Source organism: Vipera berus (genome assembly GCF_964194415.1).
Source record: "Vipera berus genome assembly, chromosome: 5".
NCBI lineage: Eukaryota > Metazoa > Chordata > Lepidosauria > Squamata > Viperidae > Vipera > Vipera berus.
The window spans coordinates 100,662,670-100,677,923 of record NC_138207.1 but is presented as its reverse complement, the minus strand read 5'-3'; the positions used below and the strand labels follow the sequence as shown (position 1 = coordinate 100,677,923).

The 15,254-nt window shown below is 39.2% G+C and overlaps 3 protein-coding genes across 5 annotated transcripts in view; 2 read left to right on the top strand and 1 right to left on the bottom strand.

The window, feature by feature from the left end:
• The window catches only part of COMTD1 (catechol-O-methyltransferase domain containing 1), a 581,650-nt gene that overhangs the window by 302,198 nt on the left and 264,198 nt on the right, over positions 1–15,254 (top strand). The window lies entirely within an intron of this gene.
• Positions 1–15,254, bottom strand: part of ADK (adenosine kinase) — a 176,864-nt gene that overhangs the window by 51,270 nt on the left and 110,340 nt on the right. For all 3 annotated transcript variants that reach the window (XM_081329748.1, XM_081329749.1, XM_081329750.1), the window contains exon 7: positions 12,703–12,873. In XM_081329748.1, the coding sequence (XP_081185874.1) occupies positions 12,703–12,873 (171 nt within the window). The remainder of the gene's footprint in view (positions 1–12,702; positions 12,874–15,254) is intronic.
• The window catches only part of DUSP29 (dual specificity phosphatase 29), a 280,314-nt gene that overhangs the window by 173,717 nt on the left and 91,343 nt on the right, over positions 1–15,254 (top strand). The gene's annotated exons all lie outside the window — the stretch shown is intronic.

The window sequence follows — 15,254 nt, the reverse complement described above, 5'->3', positions numbered from 1 at the left end:
TTACGGATACTGAATAGCAGTTAGTTTGGCCATGTTTTTATATATATATATATATATATATATATATATATATATATATATATATATATATATATATATATATATATATATATATATATATATATATATATATATATATTAGATAGATAGATAGATAGATAGATAGATAGATAGATAGATACACACACAGAGACACACATATTAACAAACTAAGGGAATGCTGGGATGAAATAAGAAAAACTAAAACAGTTTTTCTTATTTCATCCCAGTGTTCGCTTAGTTTGTTAATTTTAACATGCCTGGGATTCGCATTTTTAATCTTATCAAGGAATATGTGTGTGTGTGTGTGTGTGTCCCCTAATCTGTAGAAGTATAATGTTGGGTAGAGTGCACAGAATAAGCTATGCAGGCTCAATTAATTGCTAGCCAGACTTCAGGGAAAAATGCATTTATATTCATATCTAGCTGTGATGTGATAAGGCCAGGCAAACTGAAGGGCGTAATAACTCACTTTACTGATGGTGGGGACCTTTTGCTTTTCGGCTACATTCACACAATTGGGGGAAAAAATGATTTTATTGGAAGAAGAATTTAGAGGAGTGTGTGCGTGCATGTGTGCATGCGTATATGTGTGTAAGAGAGAATTTAAGAAACAGCTCACATCAGAACGTCTTCATCATATATACTACCTATCGTTTTAAGGTGTGCAAACGGCTTCCAAATAATAAAGAGAGTTAGCTAGTAATTTCATGGAAATTTTTTTATGGTTCCTCTCAACTGGATGGCAAAGAGAGACCACGGAGAGACAGCGTGAGAAAAGCATTAAACGAGTGAAATTGGAAGATGCTTAGAGAGCTTCTCCCTTGATTTTGAGATGACGTAAGAATCACAACAAAGATTCTGCCTGATGACATTGGGGGCCTTTCCCGAGGCAGGCCAGGATGCAGCGCAAGGACCCAGATTGTTGGGGGCAATAAGCTGACTTTGTAATAATGCCGCTTGGGGGGGGGCGAAAGCCCTAATAAAGCAGGCACATACATAGAATGAAGGCTATTGCTAAGCTTGTAAGCCGCCCTGAGTCTTCGGAGAAGGGCGGGATATAAATGGAGTTAAAATTTAAAAAATTAAAAATTACTAATTGCATTCATAACACTTTTAAATTGTTGCCACTAAATTGTTATCTGCAAAAGCTTTTTTGTAAAAAATATATAATTAGCTTCATTTAATAAAATATTTAACACAGAGTGCTGGAGTCCCATCAACGCTGATGCTCTGCTCCAAATGAGTAAAGCATTCCAGCACTCCAGGGATTCAAAATAATTGCTAATGTATTGAAAACGCTTCAAATACTTCTCATATTTTTTGGGGGGGAGGAAAGTATATTAAATTATGACACAATTTATACTTTCTTCCTGACTTGGCCAATGATATTAGATCTTAGAAAGAGAAAATGTGATGCCTCAATTTCGTAACATACCAAAGAGACAAAAAGACATTTTTATGTTTGCCGGTTGAACCCTTTTGCCAACAGACAAGCCAAACACAGCTGGGCATCGAGTATAAATAAAAGATAATGCAGAATATGGACAAACCCATAAGCCTTAAAAATAAATATCTCCCTTGAAAGTGCCGAGGAAACCATTCACAAAACCTTTGGCTTTCACAGACAAAGGAATCAGCTGGACCCAGTCCCCGCTACTGTCTGTCTCAAAAAGAATATTATTTATTTGTAATAAAATGGAAAAAAATATATACTGACAAGAAGAAAGGTAGAGTATAAACTTTTAAAACTGCTAAATGTTACTGGAGCCACGAAAAATACTAGGATCAACACTTCTTTTTCGTTCCAGAGAAATACATTTTATTATTTGTTATCAACCCCTTTCTGTTAGCCTGGATTACGGACATCCAGCTGTCAATGTAAGAATACAAATTATATTTCTGGGAAACCCTGGAAGTAACAGAAGATCTCCTATTGCATTGGATCAAATCAGCACACGGCATGTTTATGGCTATTTTCCCAGGTTTCCATGTTCCAAGAACTAAGGTGGTCACAATCTATTTTGTGTAGTATAATTACGGTGACCATATTTTCGTAGAAAAAAATGAAGGACAAGATGAAAAAGGGACAATCCTGTAAAAGGCTCATCAGAGTAATATTTTTGCTTTACAAAGGAAAATTTTTATTATCATTTTATTGGGGGTTTTATTAATGTATTTATTGTTTTTTATGGGCATGTATTTAATTACTTTTTAATTTTTGTAACTTTATGTTTTTTATTCTTGCCCTGTACACCGCCCTGAGTCCTTCGGGAGAAGGGCGGTATAGAAATATTAATAAATTAAATTAAATTAAAATTAAATTAAAGAGCAAAACCAAGAAACGCATTTACAAAAACAAGCATTCTAATAAAAATGCATAAATTAAACAACATAGGTAAATTTATTTTAAAAAGAGAAATTTAATTTCCATATTATTCACATAAATATGTCTGTCATTAAGAGGTACCATTTTTATGGTAAAGGTTAAATGACCAATCAATCAATCAATCAAAAGGACAGCTTGCTAAAATAAAGAACTGTCCTTTACAATAAAGGACATATGGTCACAAAATATGATGGAGCCAGTGGTGCAAGGTAGATAGGACCAGGGAGATCCAGGTTCAAACTATGCTTATCAACTGTCTTGCTCAGCAACCATTCAAAGTTATAATGATGTTGAAAAAAATAACTTGCCAACCAAGGTGCACATCTACAATCTTCACAATGCTTCTCTTTTTCATGAGTTCGTCATTATAGTCAGTGTTGCCCTGTTTCTGACCCATCCCCACCAAAAAACAGAGAGATTGAAGAGGAAGGGATTATAAGAGAGTATGCAGGCACATATAGAAAGGAATGGGTTAGGGTAGTCAGGAAGGATGAAGTTGGTAGGCAAATAATTGGTGCCAGTACGTTACTTTCAGTATGTATGCACCATAGTGTGTTTGCTTACTCTCTTGTAATCCCTTCCTCTCCAGTGAAAGTACAGGTAATCCTTGACTTACAACAGTTCATTTAGTAAATAAATAAATAAACCTTTATTGTCAAAGTACAACATGTGTACATTGAGATTAGCTGAGCCTCCCCCCGTGCTCTCTCCCCCCAACACACAGTGACAACAAACCCTCCATCCTACCACACCATGTGAACCCACTACACCACACACCGGCCTCCCAAGTCAATTCTGCATAAATTCACAGAGATTATGTCCCATTTAAAAGCCTAACAGCCCACGGATAAAAGCTATTTTTCAGCCTGTTGGTATGGCTGGCTATATTCCTATATCTCCTACCGGATGGTAGGAGAGTAAAGAGATACCGTCCAGGGTGTGAGTCATCCCTGAGAATCTTCCTCACTCTTCCAAGGCAACGAGCCCTGGCGATGTCATCCAGTGGTGTCAGGGGACAGCCCACAATGTCTTGTGCTGTGCTCACTACCCTCTGTAATACTTTCCTATCCGCGGCTGTCAGACCAGCATACCAAACCACAATACCATACGAGAGGACGCTCTCTATGGTAGACCGGTAAAAGAGGGTCATTAGCCGTTGTTCTACCCTGTTCTTCCGCAAGATCCTAAGAAAGTGAAGCCTCTGTTGGGCCTTTCTAGCCACCTGGGTTGTGTTAACTTTCCAGGTCAGATCTTCACAGAGGTAGACTCCCAGAAATTTAAAGGAGGAAACTCTCTCTACACAGTCCTCCCCGATGTAAAGTGGGGCAGGTTCCTCCTTTTTTCTCCGGAAGTCTAACACCATCTTAGTGACTGTTTGAAGTTACTGAAGGGACTGAAAAAAGTGACTTATGACCATTTTTCATACAGGAGCACTGCAGCATCCCCATAGTTACGTGATCAAAATTCAGACGCCTGGCAATTGATTTATGACGGTCGCAGTGTCCCAGGGTCAAGCGATCCCCTTCTGCGAGCTTCTGACAAGCAAAGTCAATGGGAAGCCACTTAACAACCGTGTCACTAACTTAACAACTGCAACGATTCACTTAACAACTAGGGCAAGAAAGTTCGCAAAATGGGGGAAAACTCACTTAAAAAAATGTCTCACTTAGCAGCAGAAATTTTGGGTTCAATTAGGGTGGTAAGTTGAGGGCTGCCTGTAAATGCAAATAGTAATGTTCCCTTCTTGCTAACCATCCCAGCACTCGGGGTCTCCATTAGAGAGGCTGGGGGAGTGGGGAAAAGCCAAGCCTAGTCAGGGGCTTCCTTCTTCCTTCTTAGTGACTGCTTCATTTAACGACGGAGCTGCCAATTGTGGCCACTAAATAAGGACTACCTGTACTTGAATATGAACTTCACTGGCTGACTTTGAAGTAGTCAATCTTGTTCGGTTGTGGGGATAAAATACTCACCAGTTAGCACTACATAATCCTTCTAGAGTCCATCGTAAAAAGGAAGATTATAAATACAAGTGCATCAAATAAATCATTCTTGGCTCAAATTTTTAACATCAGTATAGTTTCTGCTGGAACGTCAAAAAGATCAATTGTCACAGCTGGGATATACAGTAGCTGGGATAGTCATATAACTCAGCTGTTCTGAAATCTCATGATTGATGGAATTAATTAAACGGCTAAACCCATTACAAAAACTGAATTTTCCCCTCTAAACTGGACGAGCTGAACTGTTCTCTCTAGCCTACCTGACATATTTCTCATCTAAAGGTTACTATCAACCTCAAATGTTCCTAGCAATAGGGATCTTTTTAAAAACCAAGGAAATTTTGGTGTTTAAATAATACGTCTGAATAAAATTTAATTTAATTTAATTTAATAATTTGATTTCTATACCGCCCTTCTCCCGAAGGACTCAGGGCGGTGAACAGGGCAATACACAATAAAAATCAAGTACAAAAATTAAAAAACCATTAAACATCATGCCCATAAAATCAATACATATTAAGTTAAAAACTAATTTTAAAACCCAACCCCATCCCGTCAGACCAGGCCAGCTTGTTCGAAAAAGAATGTTTTAAGATCGCGCCGGAAGGAGCGAAGGTCGGGGGACGTCCGGAGCTCAACCGGTAAGCGGTTCCAGAGGTCTGGCGCGCCCACAGAGAACGCTCTCCCCCTGGGGGTCACCAATCAGCATTCTTTGATCGGCGGCACCTTGAGGAGGCCCTCTCTGTGGGAGCGCACTGGGCGGAGGGAAGTTGACGCCGGCCGCAGGTGTTGCCGTAGGTAATCCGGACCCATGCCATGAAGGGCTTTGTAAGTCATAACTAACACCTTGAACCTCACCCGGAGAGCAACCGGTAGCCAATGCAGCTCGCGGAGCAAAGGTGTAACATGGGAGTATCGGGAAACTCCCAAGACGACTCACGCGGCTGCATTCTGCACCAGCTGGAGTCTCCGGGTGGACCTCAAGGGCAGCCCCATGTAGAGAGCATTACAGTAGTCTAGACGAGAGGTCACGAGCGCATGAGTGACTGTGCGCAAAGCATCCCGGTCTAGATAGGGCCGCAACTGGCGCACCAGGCGAACCTGGGCAAAGGCCCCCCTAGTCACAGCTCCAATATGCTCTTCCAAAGAGAGCTGTGAGTCTAGAAGGACCCCCAAGTTGCGGGCCCTATCTACGGGGGGTAATAGCTCACCCCCCATGGCCAATGATGGAATAATCGGAATTTCCCGGGATGCCGGCACGAACAGCCACTCAGTCTTGTCAGGGTTGAGTCGAAGCCTGTTCCTCCCCATCCAGACCCGGACAGCCTCCAGGCAACGGGACATCACGTCGAGGGCATCACAGGGTGGTTTGGGGTCGAAATAAAAAGCTGGGTATCATCAGCATATTGGTGATACCCAACTCCAAAACCACGAATGATCTCACCCAGCGGCTTCATATAGATGTTGAACAGGAGAGGCGAGAGAACCGATCCCTGAGGAACTCCACAAATGAGAGGTCTCAAGGTCGATCTCTGCCCCCCTGCCAACACCGACTGCGAACGTCCCAGAAGGTAGGAGGAGAACCACTGGAGAACTGTGCCTCCCACTCCTAACCCTCTGAGACGCCGCAGCAGGATACCATGGTCGATGGTATCAAAATAGTAATTATTTAATAAGAATTAAAAATAAAATAGCACAATGCTAACAATTAAAAGTAATACGAGTTTTAAAAACAAGAAAACTTTAATGAATAATAAAATTAGAATTAACATTCACTGGATTGAAGAGGATTCATTTCAAAAGAACTTTATTCTCATTTCCTTTCATTCTTTCTCCTTTCCTTTTATAGCACGTTTAATTTTTGATGGGATGGCAATCTATGTGTTTTAGACAGCTTTCCATCAATCATGGAAGCATATGGTTGCAATAAGATCATTTTCAAATTTATAACGTAGAATTATATCCTGAATGTACGCGGTAATCTGATTCCAGAATGGAATCTTTCATTACAAATAAAGAGAACAAACATGAAATGTCAATAGCAACATCAATCTATCACAACTGTTGTTAAAAGCAGTAAAAACACAGATAGAAAATATTGACTGTGTATTACGTTAAGGCCTATTATTTCTCTTCACACTTAAGACAAGCTGTTTTAAAAAAAATGCACTTTAATATTTTCTCTCTTCCTAGGAATGCACTGAAGATCCCTTTAGAAACATCAAGAGATTTTAAAACAGGAATTTAATGTCTTTTTATCAAAATCCACTCAGTGAAGCTCCTTCAACTGTACCAAACATAGCAACAGCACTTAGACTTATACACCGCTTCACCGTGCTTTGCAGCCCTCTCTAAGCGGTTTACAGAGTTTTCCTGATCTCGGAAGGAGGGAAGGCTGAGATAACCGCGAGCCGTTTATTCTGCTTTTTTAAAAAAATGGGTCATTTGTGCAAATTAGAAACCCCTAAATTTTATTTTCACACTGATGGAGAAAAACTTTAATTGGATCAAATTGGAAAAATAATTTCTCCTCCAGTTATGAAGAACAGTTATTATGGATAGATATTATGAATGTATACAAAAGGCTTATGGAAGATGTAAAGAAAATAAAAATGTAGCTTAAAAAGCAGAAACAGTATAAAATGACTTTTAAAGATCTATGGACAATCCACAGCTACAATAATGATTTTTAAACGGATTAAGAAACCAGTCTCCACTATTTTTTTGATGGTAATAACCAAATCCAACCATCATATTCTAGATACCGTTATATTTTCAAATGATGGTAGGTTCCCAAAAAAATCTCTGAAAAATACTTGGAGCTCTCCGTTGTTCATATGTAACCTTCAATTCCGAAAATATTTCAGTTTCAACCCATTAGGACTTGTACGTAATTCAAGCGGCTACACATTCTGAATAAAACCAGATGCAAACAGGTTATAAGTGGCATCTTTTGATCTGAATGAGGGTTTCCAACAAAACCTTCAGGTATACCTTGTCTTGGAGACCCCCAGAGCAGTCTCTTCATAATCCCCCTGATAGCAAAACAATGAATGGTGCAGTATAAGGCTCTCTCCATCCTTTCCTACTTCCTCACAGATAAGTGCGTAAAGAGTGGAGGCTTACATTGTAAGACAGAATTCATTCTAATAAAAGAAAACATTGGTAGCTCACAGTTGAAATAAAGGGTCCTTGGTGCTCTCTGAGCTTGGTGGCTTTCTTGCAGACGTTTCATTACCCAGCTAGGGAACATCATCAGTACTATGTGCTAGCACTGACAATGTTACTTAGTTGGGTAATAAAATGTCTGAAACCATGTTCAGAGTGCAACAAGGACCCCACATAGTTCGTCCCTGAGGAGTGCTTTAGGTACCCTTCTTAAACCACAATACACAGAGGCACCAAGGACAGGGATGACGTGGCCCACGGGGGCGTGCAAGAAAAATGAGTAAAATTTATTCCTGATTACAGTAATTTCTGACAAATGGAGGTAGAGTTTTGGATCTTGAAATATCCCCAATTTATTTCTTCAGAGCAAGCCCATCACAAACAAGCTAAACATTAACAGAAATTTTGCCACTGTAGCCATCTTATTTTAAAATTCAGCTGTTTACTCTTCTCCATTTTACAGCTGCCACTAAATAGCCACTCAACGTTTTCATTCCGTAGTGCCAGAAGCTGGAAATGAGATGCGAAATGGCCTCAACATACCAAGGAGGCTTCAGCACACCTAGCCAGGTAACGTTTACTGGAGACCTCGTGTAGGTGAGGGGTACAGAAACCCTCTCCACAGTGGGTAGAACCTGCCAGTTTAAAGAGCTGCTTTTTATCCAGGGAATTTATTCCAAACAAATTTGTAGGATCTTGTGAAGGTACTGTGAAAAATGAATCTTCTACTACAGGGGTCCCCAAACCCCCGTCCGTGGACCAGTACCGGGCCGCGGGATGCCAGCAACTGGTCCGCACAAACAAGGAAAGCCACATCCACGGGATGCAGGCAGCACCCAAAATCACGCACCCTCCAGTCCATGAAAAAACCCTCCTTCCACGTAACCAGTCCCTGGTGCCCCAAAGGTTGGGGACCTCTGTTCTACTATGCAGAGGTGTAAGTATGTGTCAGGCTAAAATACTAAACACCACAGCTCCTGCTTCTGAAATGGCACAAAATAACCCCTTTTTAGATAGGGGAACTAAGGAGGTAGGTAGACCGTGACTCTATGAAATGGCTTAATTCGGATAGCTCGAATCCATGAATTCTCAGATATGGATACACTCTGTCCTATCCATTCTGTCTCTTACTGAACAAGAACTAACTGTTTCCTGAAAAAGTTATTTATGGACCTCACACAAGGTCAGTTGTTGATGTCTCCATCCTACATGGGGTAGGGATAAAAGACATTTACAAAATGGGTACGTCTCTAGCCAACCCCCAGATAGTATTAGAACAGCTGGGGAACCCCCAGCAGCCATCCTTAGAACGAGGGCTCATGTAGTGACTGGACAGAGAACAAACGGTCCATCTTTTGTGTTGGACCATAAGGATCCAACATGCAGAATGCAATATATTCACCCTCACTGGATTACAATTCCACATTTCCAACTTTGTGGCTTCATCGGATGTCACATGTTAAACAACAATCGAATGTTTGAAGGGCACTTCAATTTATGGTCCCCCTTAACATGGCGAATGTATTCCATATTGATCCAACTGAGAACTCTTGTGCTAGAACAGCCTGTGGCCACAGAATTTTACAGGTATGGCTAATTTCGGAAGTACTTGCCCTGGGAGAGATCACCCAGAAGGACATTAGGGTTGGTGAAAGGCTCCTGCACTCCGTGGTCTGCCTCTTGGAGAGGCCCATAATCCACCATGATCAGAAAGGCAATTTTTGCAGTATCTCAAAAGACCGTGGAGAAATAAATCACATGGATCAACACATGAATGGAGGACTCTGAATATTCAGCTCATCTTTCTTCTCTCGTGAAATCTCTCCCCAATGGAAACCCTCGATAACCACCGTTTCTACACTGTAATGAACTCAAATCTCCAGTGGAAGATGAGAAAAATTAAGTTAAAAAAATAAAGTATGGAACGTCCTCTCGAGGTTTAGGGAATTACATTTGTGATTTTTTGTGTGAAATGCACTGTTGCACTAAGATCCGCAAGATATCGTAAGAAAGGGTTCCCTTGCTATGATTACAGAGGATTTTCTATCATTATCCCTTTTGGAGACTTATGAAGTGGTTGCTCTGCACCCAGAGAAGTGCTTATTGTATTCATTATACACCATTGTAAAACAGTTACGTTCATTCTGAAATAACTGTTTTACTGAAGGAAGAAGAATATCAAAACAAAGGTAACTCTGAAAAATACACACCGATTTCCATTGCTCTGCCAATTACTATCCTTAGAAAAACTATTCAAATATGCTAGAAATGTCTTCAGGTTTCTGTTTGGATAAGAGGCAGCGTTGGACAGCTCCGTATCATATTTCCAATTAATGTTGAAGGAGTCTTTCCAATTACATGATCTAGTTTTACAACCATTTTACCAATTGGCTTAGGTACAAAGATAACGTAAATCCTGCCAGTAGGTTTTATTTATACGCTCTCAAAGGCCAAAATGAAGTATTTTCAGAGTATATGGAAGAAGTTGGGCTCTGCAATCCTCAGCAGAAAAGGAAGTCAGAGGCCCAGTTCCCCATTATTTCAAATACTTCACTATTTCCAAGAAAAATAAGTTGTAAATGGCTGAGGCAAAAGTTCCAAATTTCTATCTCTAGGAAAAATACCCTCACTAATTAACTAATGTTGTGTTCCCAAGCCAAGGCAGAATGCTGTTACACATTCTTCATCGCTTGTATTTACAGCAAATTTAAATGCCTTGATAATTATGCAAATTATTAAGAGTGGTAGGATGCAGAGCAAGCGTTAAGAGTATTCTGATTCTGTTCTCATTGTTTTCCTTGAGTTTTGACCTTTTTTTGAGAGAGAGAGAATTCAAATGTCTCCCCATGGTGCACATTTTGTGGCATCTAACATTTTGAATACTGAAATCATTTTGGAAATCCGTCAATATTTAAACTGGGACCCTTCCTTCCTTCTTCCCTCCTAGCACTGTTGACGGACTCTGAGTGGTTTATAATCCTGCTGCATGTAAACAGGATTAAAACAAACAAGGAAGAATGTACATGGAGAGTGTATGTAGAGCAAAGATAATAATAATTAATAATAATAATAATAATAATAATAATAATAATAATAATAATAATAATAATAATAATAATAATAATAATAATAATAATAATAATAATAATAATAATAATAATAATAATTTTATTTATATACCGCCCTTCTCCCGAAGGACTCAGGGCGGTGAACAGGGCTGAGGAATTGTGGGATTGAAGTCCACAAGTCTTAAAGTTGCCAAGGTTGAGGACCCCTGCTTTAGAGAGTTTCCAATAAGAGGATTTTTTATCAGTGGGGGCTTCAGACCAGAGCTATATTTTAAAAGCATTTTATTCCATTAAAGCTTAGCTTTGCAGCTTGCTGAAGACAAGGCGGGAAGGAGGAGAGTGAGGCTGGAAGATCTGTTCAGCAGTGAAGCTACCCACGTTATTCCCACATCCGAACGCTGTCCTGGTGCCACAGCGGGCAACAGCAAAGGCTGGTCTACCACGCAGGCAGCTTCGGAACAGCTATACGGCAAGGGTTATAAAACACCAGCTAGGATAGGAAGAGGTGAGGAAGAAACTCAAGATTATCCTGCCTTGACTGTCTCTGATATGTCAGTCTTCCAAGCTTCTGTTATTACATTTATGGTGCTTTATTTCTTGAAAGGCGGACAACTATGCAAACTGGCTCATCTGCTGAAGCTCCTCCTTTTTTTCTATTCCCAGTTACCAGTTAGTAGCATTGTACTCCTCCGGCCTTTGGGTCCCATTCAGAGTCTGCATCCTTAGACAATATAAAGAGCTATGATAAAGTAGCAGAACTTAAATTATGCAACAAACATTTACTTATTTAAGGTGAGCAGCTCTGGGATGAATTAAGCAGGGACTTGTGACCAAGCACTTATCACCAGGAGATAATTGACCTTATTTGAGTGTTAAATGTCCTGAGGCAAAGCTGAGTGTGCTTAAATCCTGGCAAGTTAATTATCCAGTGATTACAATAAACTTAAAAGGTATTACAGCTAAGAATCATTTGCACAACGATGCTATTAGGAAACTAAATTCAGTGATAATTAAAAGAAATGACAATAATATAAAGTTCTCCAATCACGGATTGCTACCTAATGGCTGTAGAATGGCAAGAATTGCTTCTACTAAAAGCATCACACGCTAGCTAAAGTTACTTGCTTGGATGAAGCTGAGTTAATAAAAAAATACCCATGAGGTAAGGAGAAACATTTATCTAATTTGCAAACATACAAACTCAGTTTATTTCATTTTATTCGTATCCTACCTTTGCTATATCCACAAATAACTCATAGTTTGTTATAGTTCACAGTTGCAAATGAATCATCAACATATTTACCCAAAATGTTAAAATTTTAATAATAACACCCATGGGTTTCTAAAGAGATTTCCAGAACCAGCTCTTCTGTCTGTCTGTGCCAACTTTATTATTTTTACAAACAACCCAAGGCGGTAAACATACCTAGCACACCTTCCTCCACCTCCTATTTTCCCCACAACAACAACAACCTTGTGAGGTGGGATGGGTTGAGAGGGTGTGTCAGTGGTTCAGAGTCAGCCCGCTGGATTTCATGGCTGTGGCAGGACGTGAACTCGTTCTCTCCCGCTTTCTACCCTGGTGCCTTAATTTCTAGCTTTTATTATTATTGTTGTTGTTGTTGGGCAGCTTTGGCTATTCGAAAGGAAAATGCAGCTCCGTAAAACTAGCTTCCCCATCACTTCTGGTTTGTAGGGCACACAAGTGGGTGCACAACAAACAACCGAGAGCTTGGTTCCTGCTCCCAAAATTCCTCCATGTGCTACCCTCCAATTGTCTGCTGTGGTCCATGGGGTCGCGAAAAGTCAGGCAGGACTTAGCGACTAAGCAACAGCAACTATTTAAGGACCGACGACTAATATGGCTCCACTATGGTCGTAATCTCGAGGACCACCTGTAGCTGTCAGCAAAACGCCCGTTTTCTTTCTCTCTGCTGACATCCAGTGGTTGGCCAGACTCTGCAGCCCAGATCTGCCACCCTCATCACTTTACATGCCAGCACAGTACTAAAACAAGGAAACTTCCAGAAGCTCTCACCGTTTCATTCCCAAACAGGATGTCAACATAAGGCATGACCTCCATCAGCTGCTCCTTGTAGAACTGACTAATGAATGGTGCAGAAAGGTTTAGACTGAAGGTCTTGTTGTTTGCAGAAGCTTGAGTTGCGACTTTCATTATGGATTCCGGTGACACTGTCAGGAAGAAACCCTGCAAAGAAACAACAGAATAAATTGCTATGCACAGAGGGCTTCGGAAACACGGCCGCTACTAAGTGGAAAGAGAAATCCACATGAAAATAGACACCAGAGACACACAATTAACAATAAGTGAAGGAAGAACTCAAAAACACCCAATATCCTCAATATGAGAAAACAAAAACAGGTAACTGTTGTAGCTGTGATTACTACAAATGTTTAAGCCGCCCTGAGTCCTTCGGGAGATAGGGCGGGATATAAATCCCATTAATAAATAAATAAATAAATAAATTTCACAGGCGTATTAGCTTTTCGGTTACCAATGGCTGAAGAGGAAACAAGCAAACAAGGATTTGTCAATAAAAAAATTAAGTGGAAAACTATTGTCCAGTTTGTCACAACCATCACTTAGGCAGCACCATTAGGAATTTGACAGCACAAACCTATATTTAAAAAAAGAAAGAATCAGCAATCCAATGAGAACATCTTTGAATTTCTATTCTACAAGTCAAACAAACCATTACAGCACTAAGCAGTTAGCCTATTATCACCTTTTCGTTCCCAGACGATATAGAATATTACATTACTTTTCTATTTTAAGGTGTTCAAATTGGTCTCAAATAGTATAAGTGGTGGTAGCTGGTAGAAATGTTCAACATGTGGTCTATTTACCCGATGCGGATTTAAAATTCTGAGTTCTTCTTTATTGGCCAAGTGTGGTTGGCCACACACAAGGAATGAGTCTCCGGTGCAGAAGCTCTCAGGGTATGTACAAGCAACAAGTGATAATCATAGTCATAAAATACGATCATCATAAATCAAAGATCCAACACTTTCTGTATGAGAATTACAATATTTATCATAGATAGAAGATTAAGATGGACCTAAAGTTAAAAAGTTGTCTGATCAATATCTTGGGAAGCTGGACTTACATTTATTCAATGAGATTGTTTGAAACATATGCCATTTTCACATTGTCTTGAAGTATATATAAACAAATGGCATAAACTACGTAATGAACAATTGTATTATTTTCTTAGTATTAAAGTAAAAGTAAAAATCTATAGCTTATATTACAAAAATCTGCATTAAACATGTAGAGCCATAAATCCAGTGCATTTAATGAAGTTTACATGCAGATAAATGTTTGTAAGATCACAGCCAAAAAGATGCTTTGGGACTTAATGGAAAGAAGAGTCAACAAATCAAAAAAAATCTCTCTCTGTGTGTGTTTGTGTGTATACACACTATACAGGATTGGATGGGTTCCTCTGTTCTTCAAGCTTTTAATAAAAGTTCAACAATCCATTCTGAATCATTTTCATATGATATAATTATGATTGCTATGTTTCTTTTTTATATTTGTTGGGCTTTTAAGTATGCACTAAAGAACGCTGTAACTATGGCCAACTTCAGTGACTATATAATTATAGACTTTTACGTGATACATACTAATTATATTTTAGCAGCATGTTTTTCACTTTTTTTTAAAAAAACAAACTATTTCAGTTGCTTTGACTTAATTATTGAGCATATATGTGCAAAAGCATGTGCTACGTTGAGATTTTTGAAAGGAACGCTGCATTAGGAAACATAAAAACATTAGAAGTTATGAATAATGCCCACAACATTTATTATTCCTGAAATCTGCACGGGCTAAGGCTGAATGCGCCAAATATTTCTCTTTTAAAATGTGCTATTAAATGTATAATGAGCTTGTTTTCCATATCTACAAAGTGCTATAACACCTCTCTACCACAAGATAATAACTGTAATGGGAAATAAATGAGAAATGAACGAAGTGGTTTAAATAATTTATATGAATACTGAAATAAATGAACACTTCTCAGGTTTTTTCCTTACCTCTATTTAGAAAACTGGAAAAATGTGATCTGTTTCCTCTTTTGTGAGAAGAAATAAAAGGTCCAGGGAAATGACATATAAGTGATCATTACTTAAAATGCCAGTGCAACATGGACAAATAATTACTGATGGTTAATGGTAAATAACATTTATTCTAAGGGTTACGAAGAGGTTCCCATGTTGACATACAGCCCTGTGCTTTAGTATCGCAGAGAAGTCAAGGGGAGATCCTATTTCTACTGATTCCCCCTTGGGATGTGTATAAGATGTGTATAACTTATTTGGTACTAGTATTTCTTAATTAGTTATACAAATGGTTCTCGAGGATATCTGCCTCTTCTGGAAAAGTGAGGCATTCTAAAATATGACACCGTCTGTTTTTTCAAATCCTTCTGTTGCAGAACGGCATTAAGGCCAACTCTACCATCAATTTTGTGGCAACACCAAGCTTATTTGAATGAGATTTCCTGTTATTGGCTTTACAAAAGAGTTAAGCACTTATATTCTGCAGTTATTTTGTTGTTACTTTTG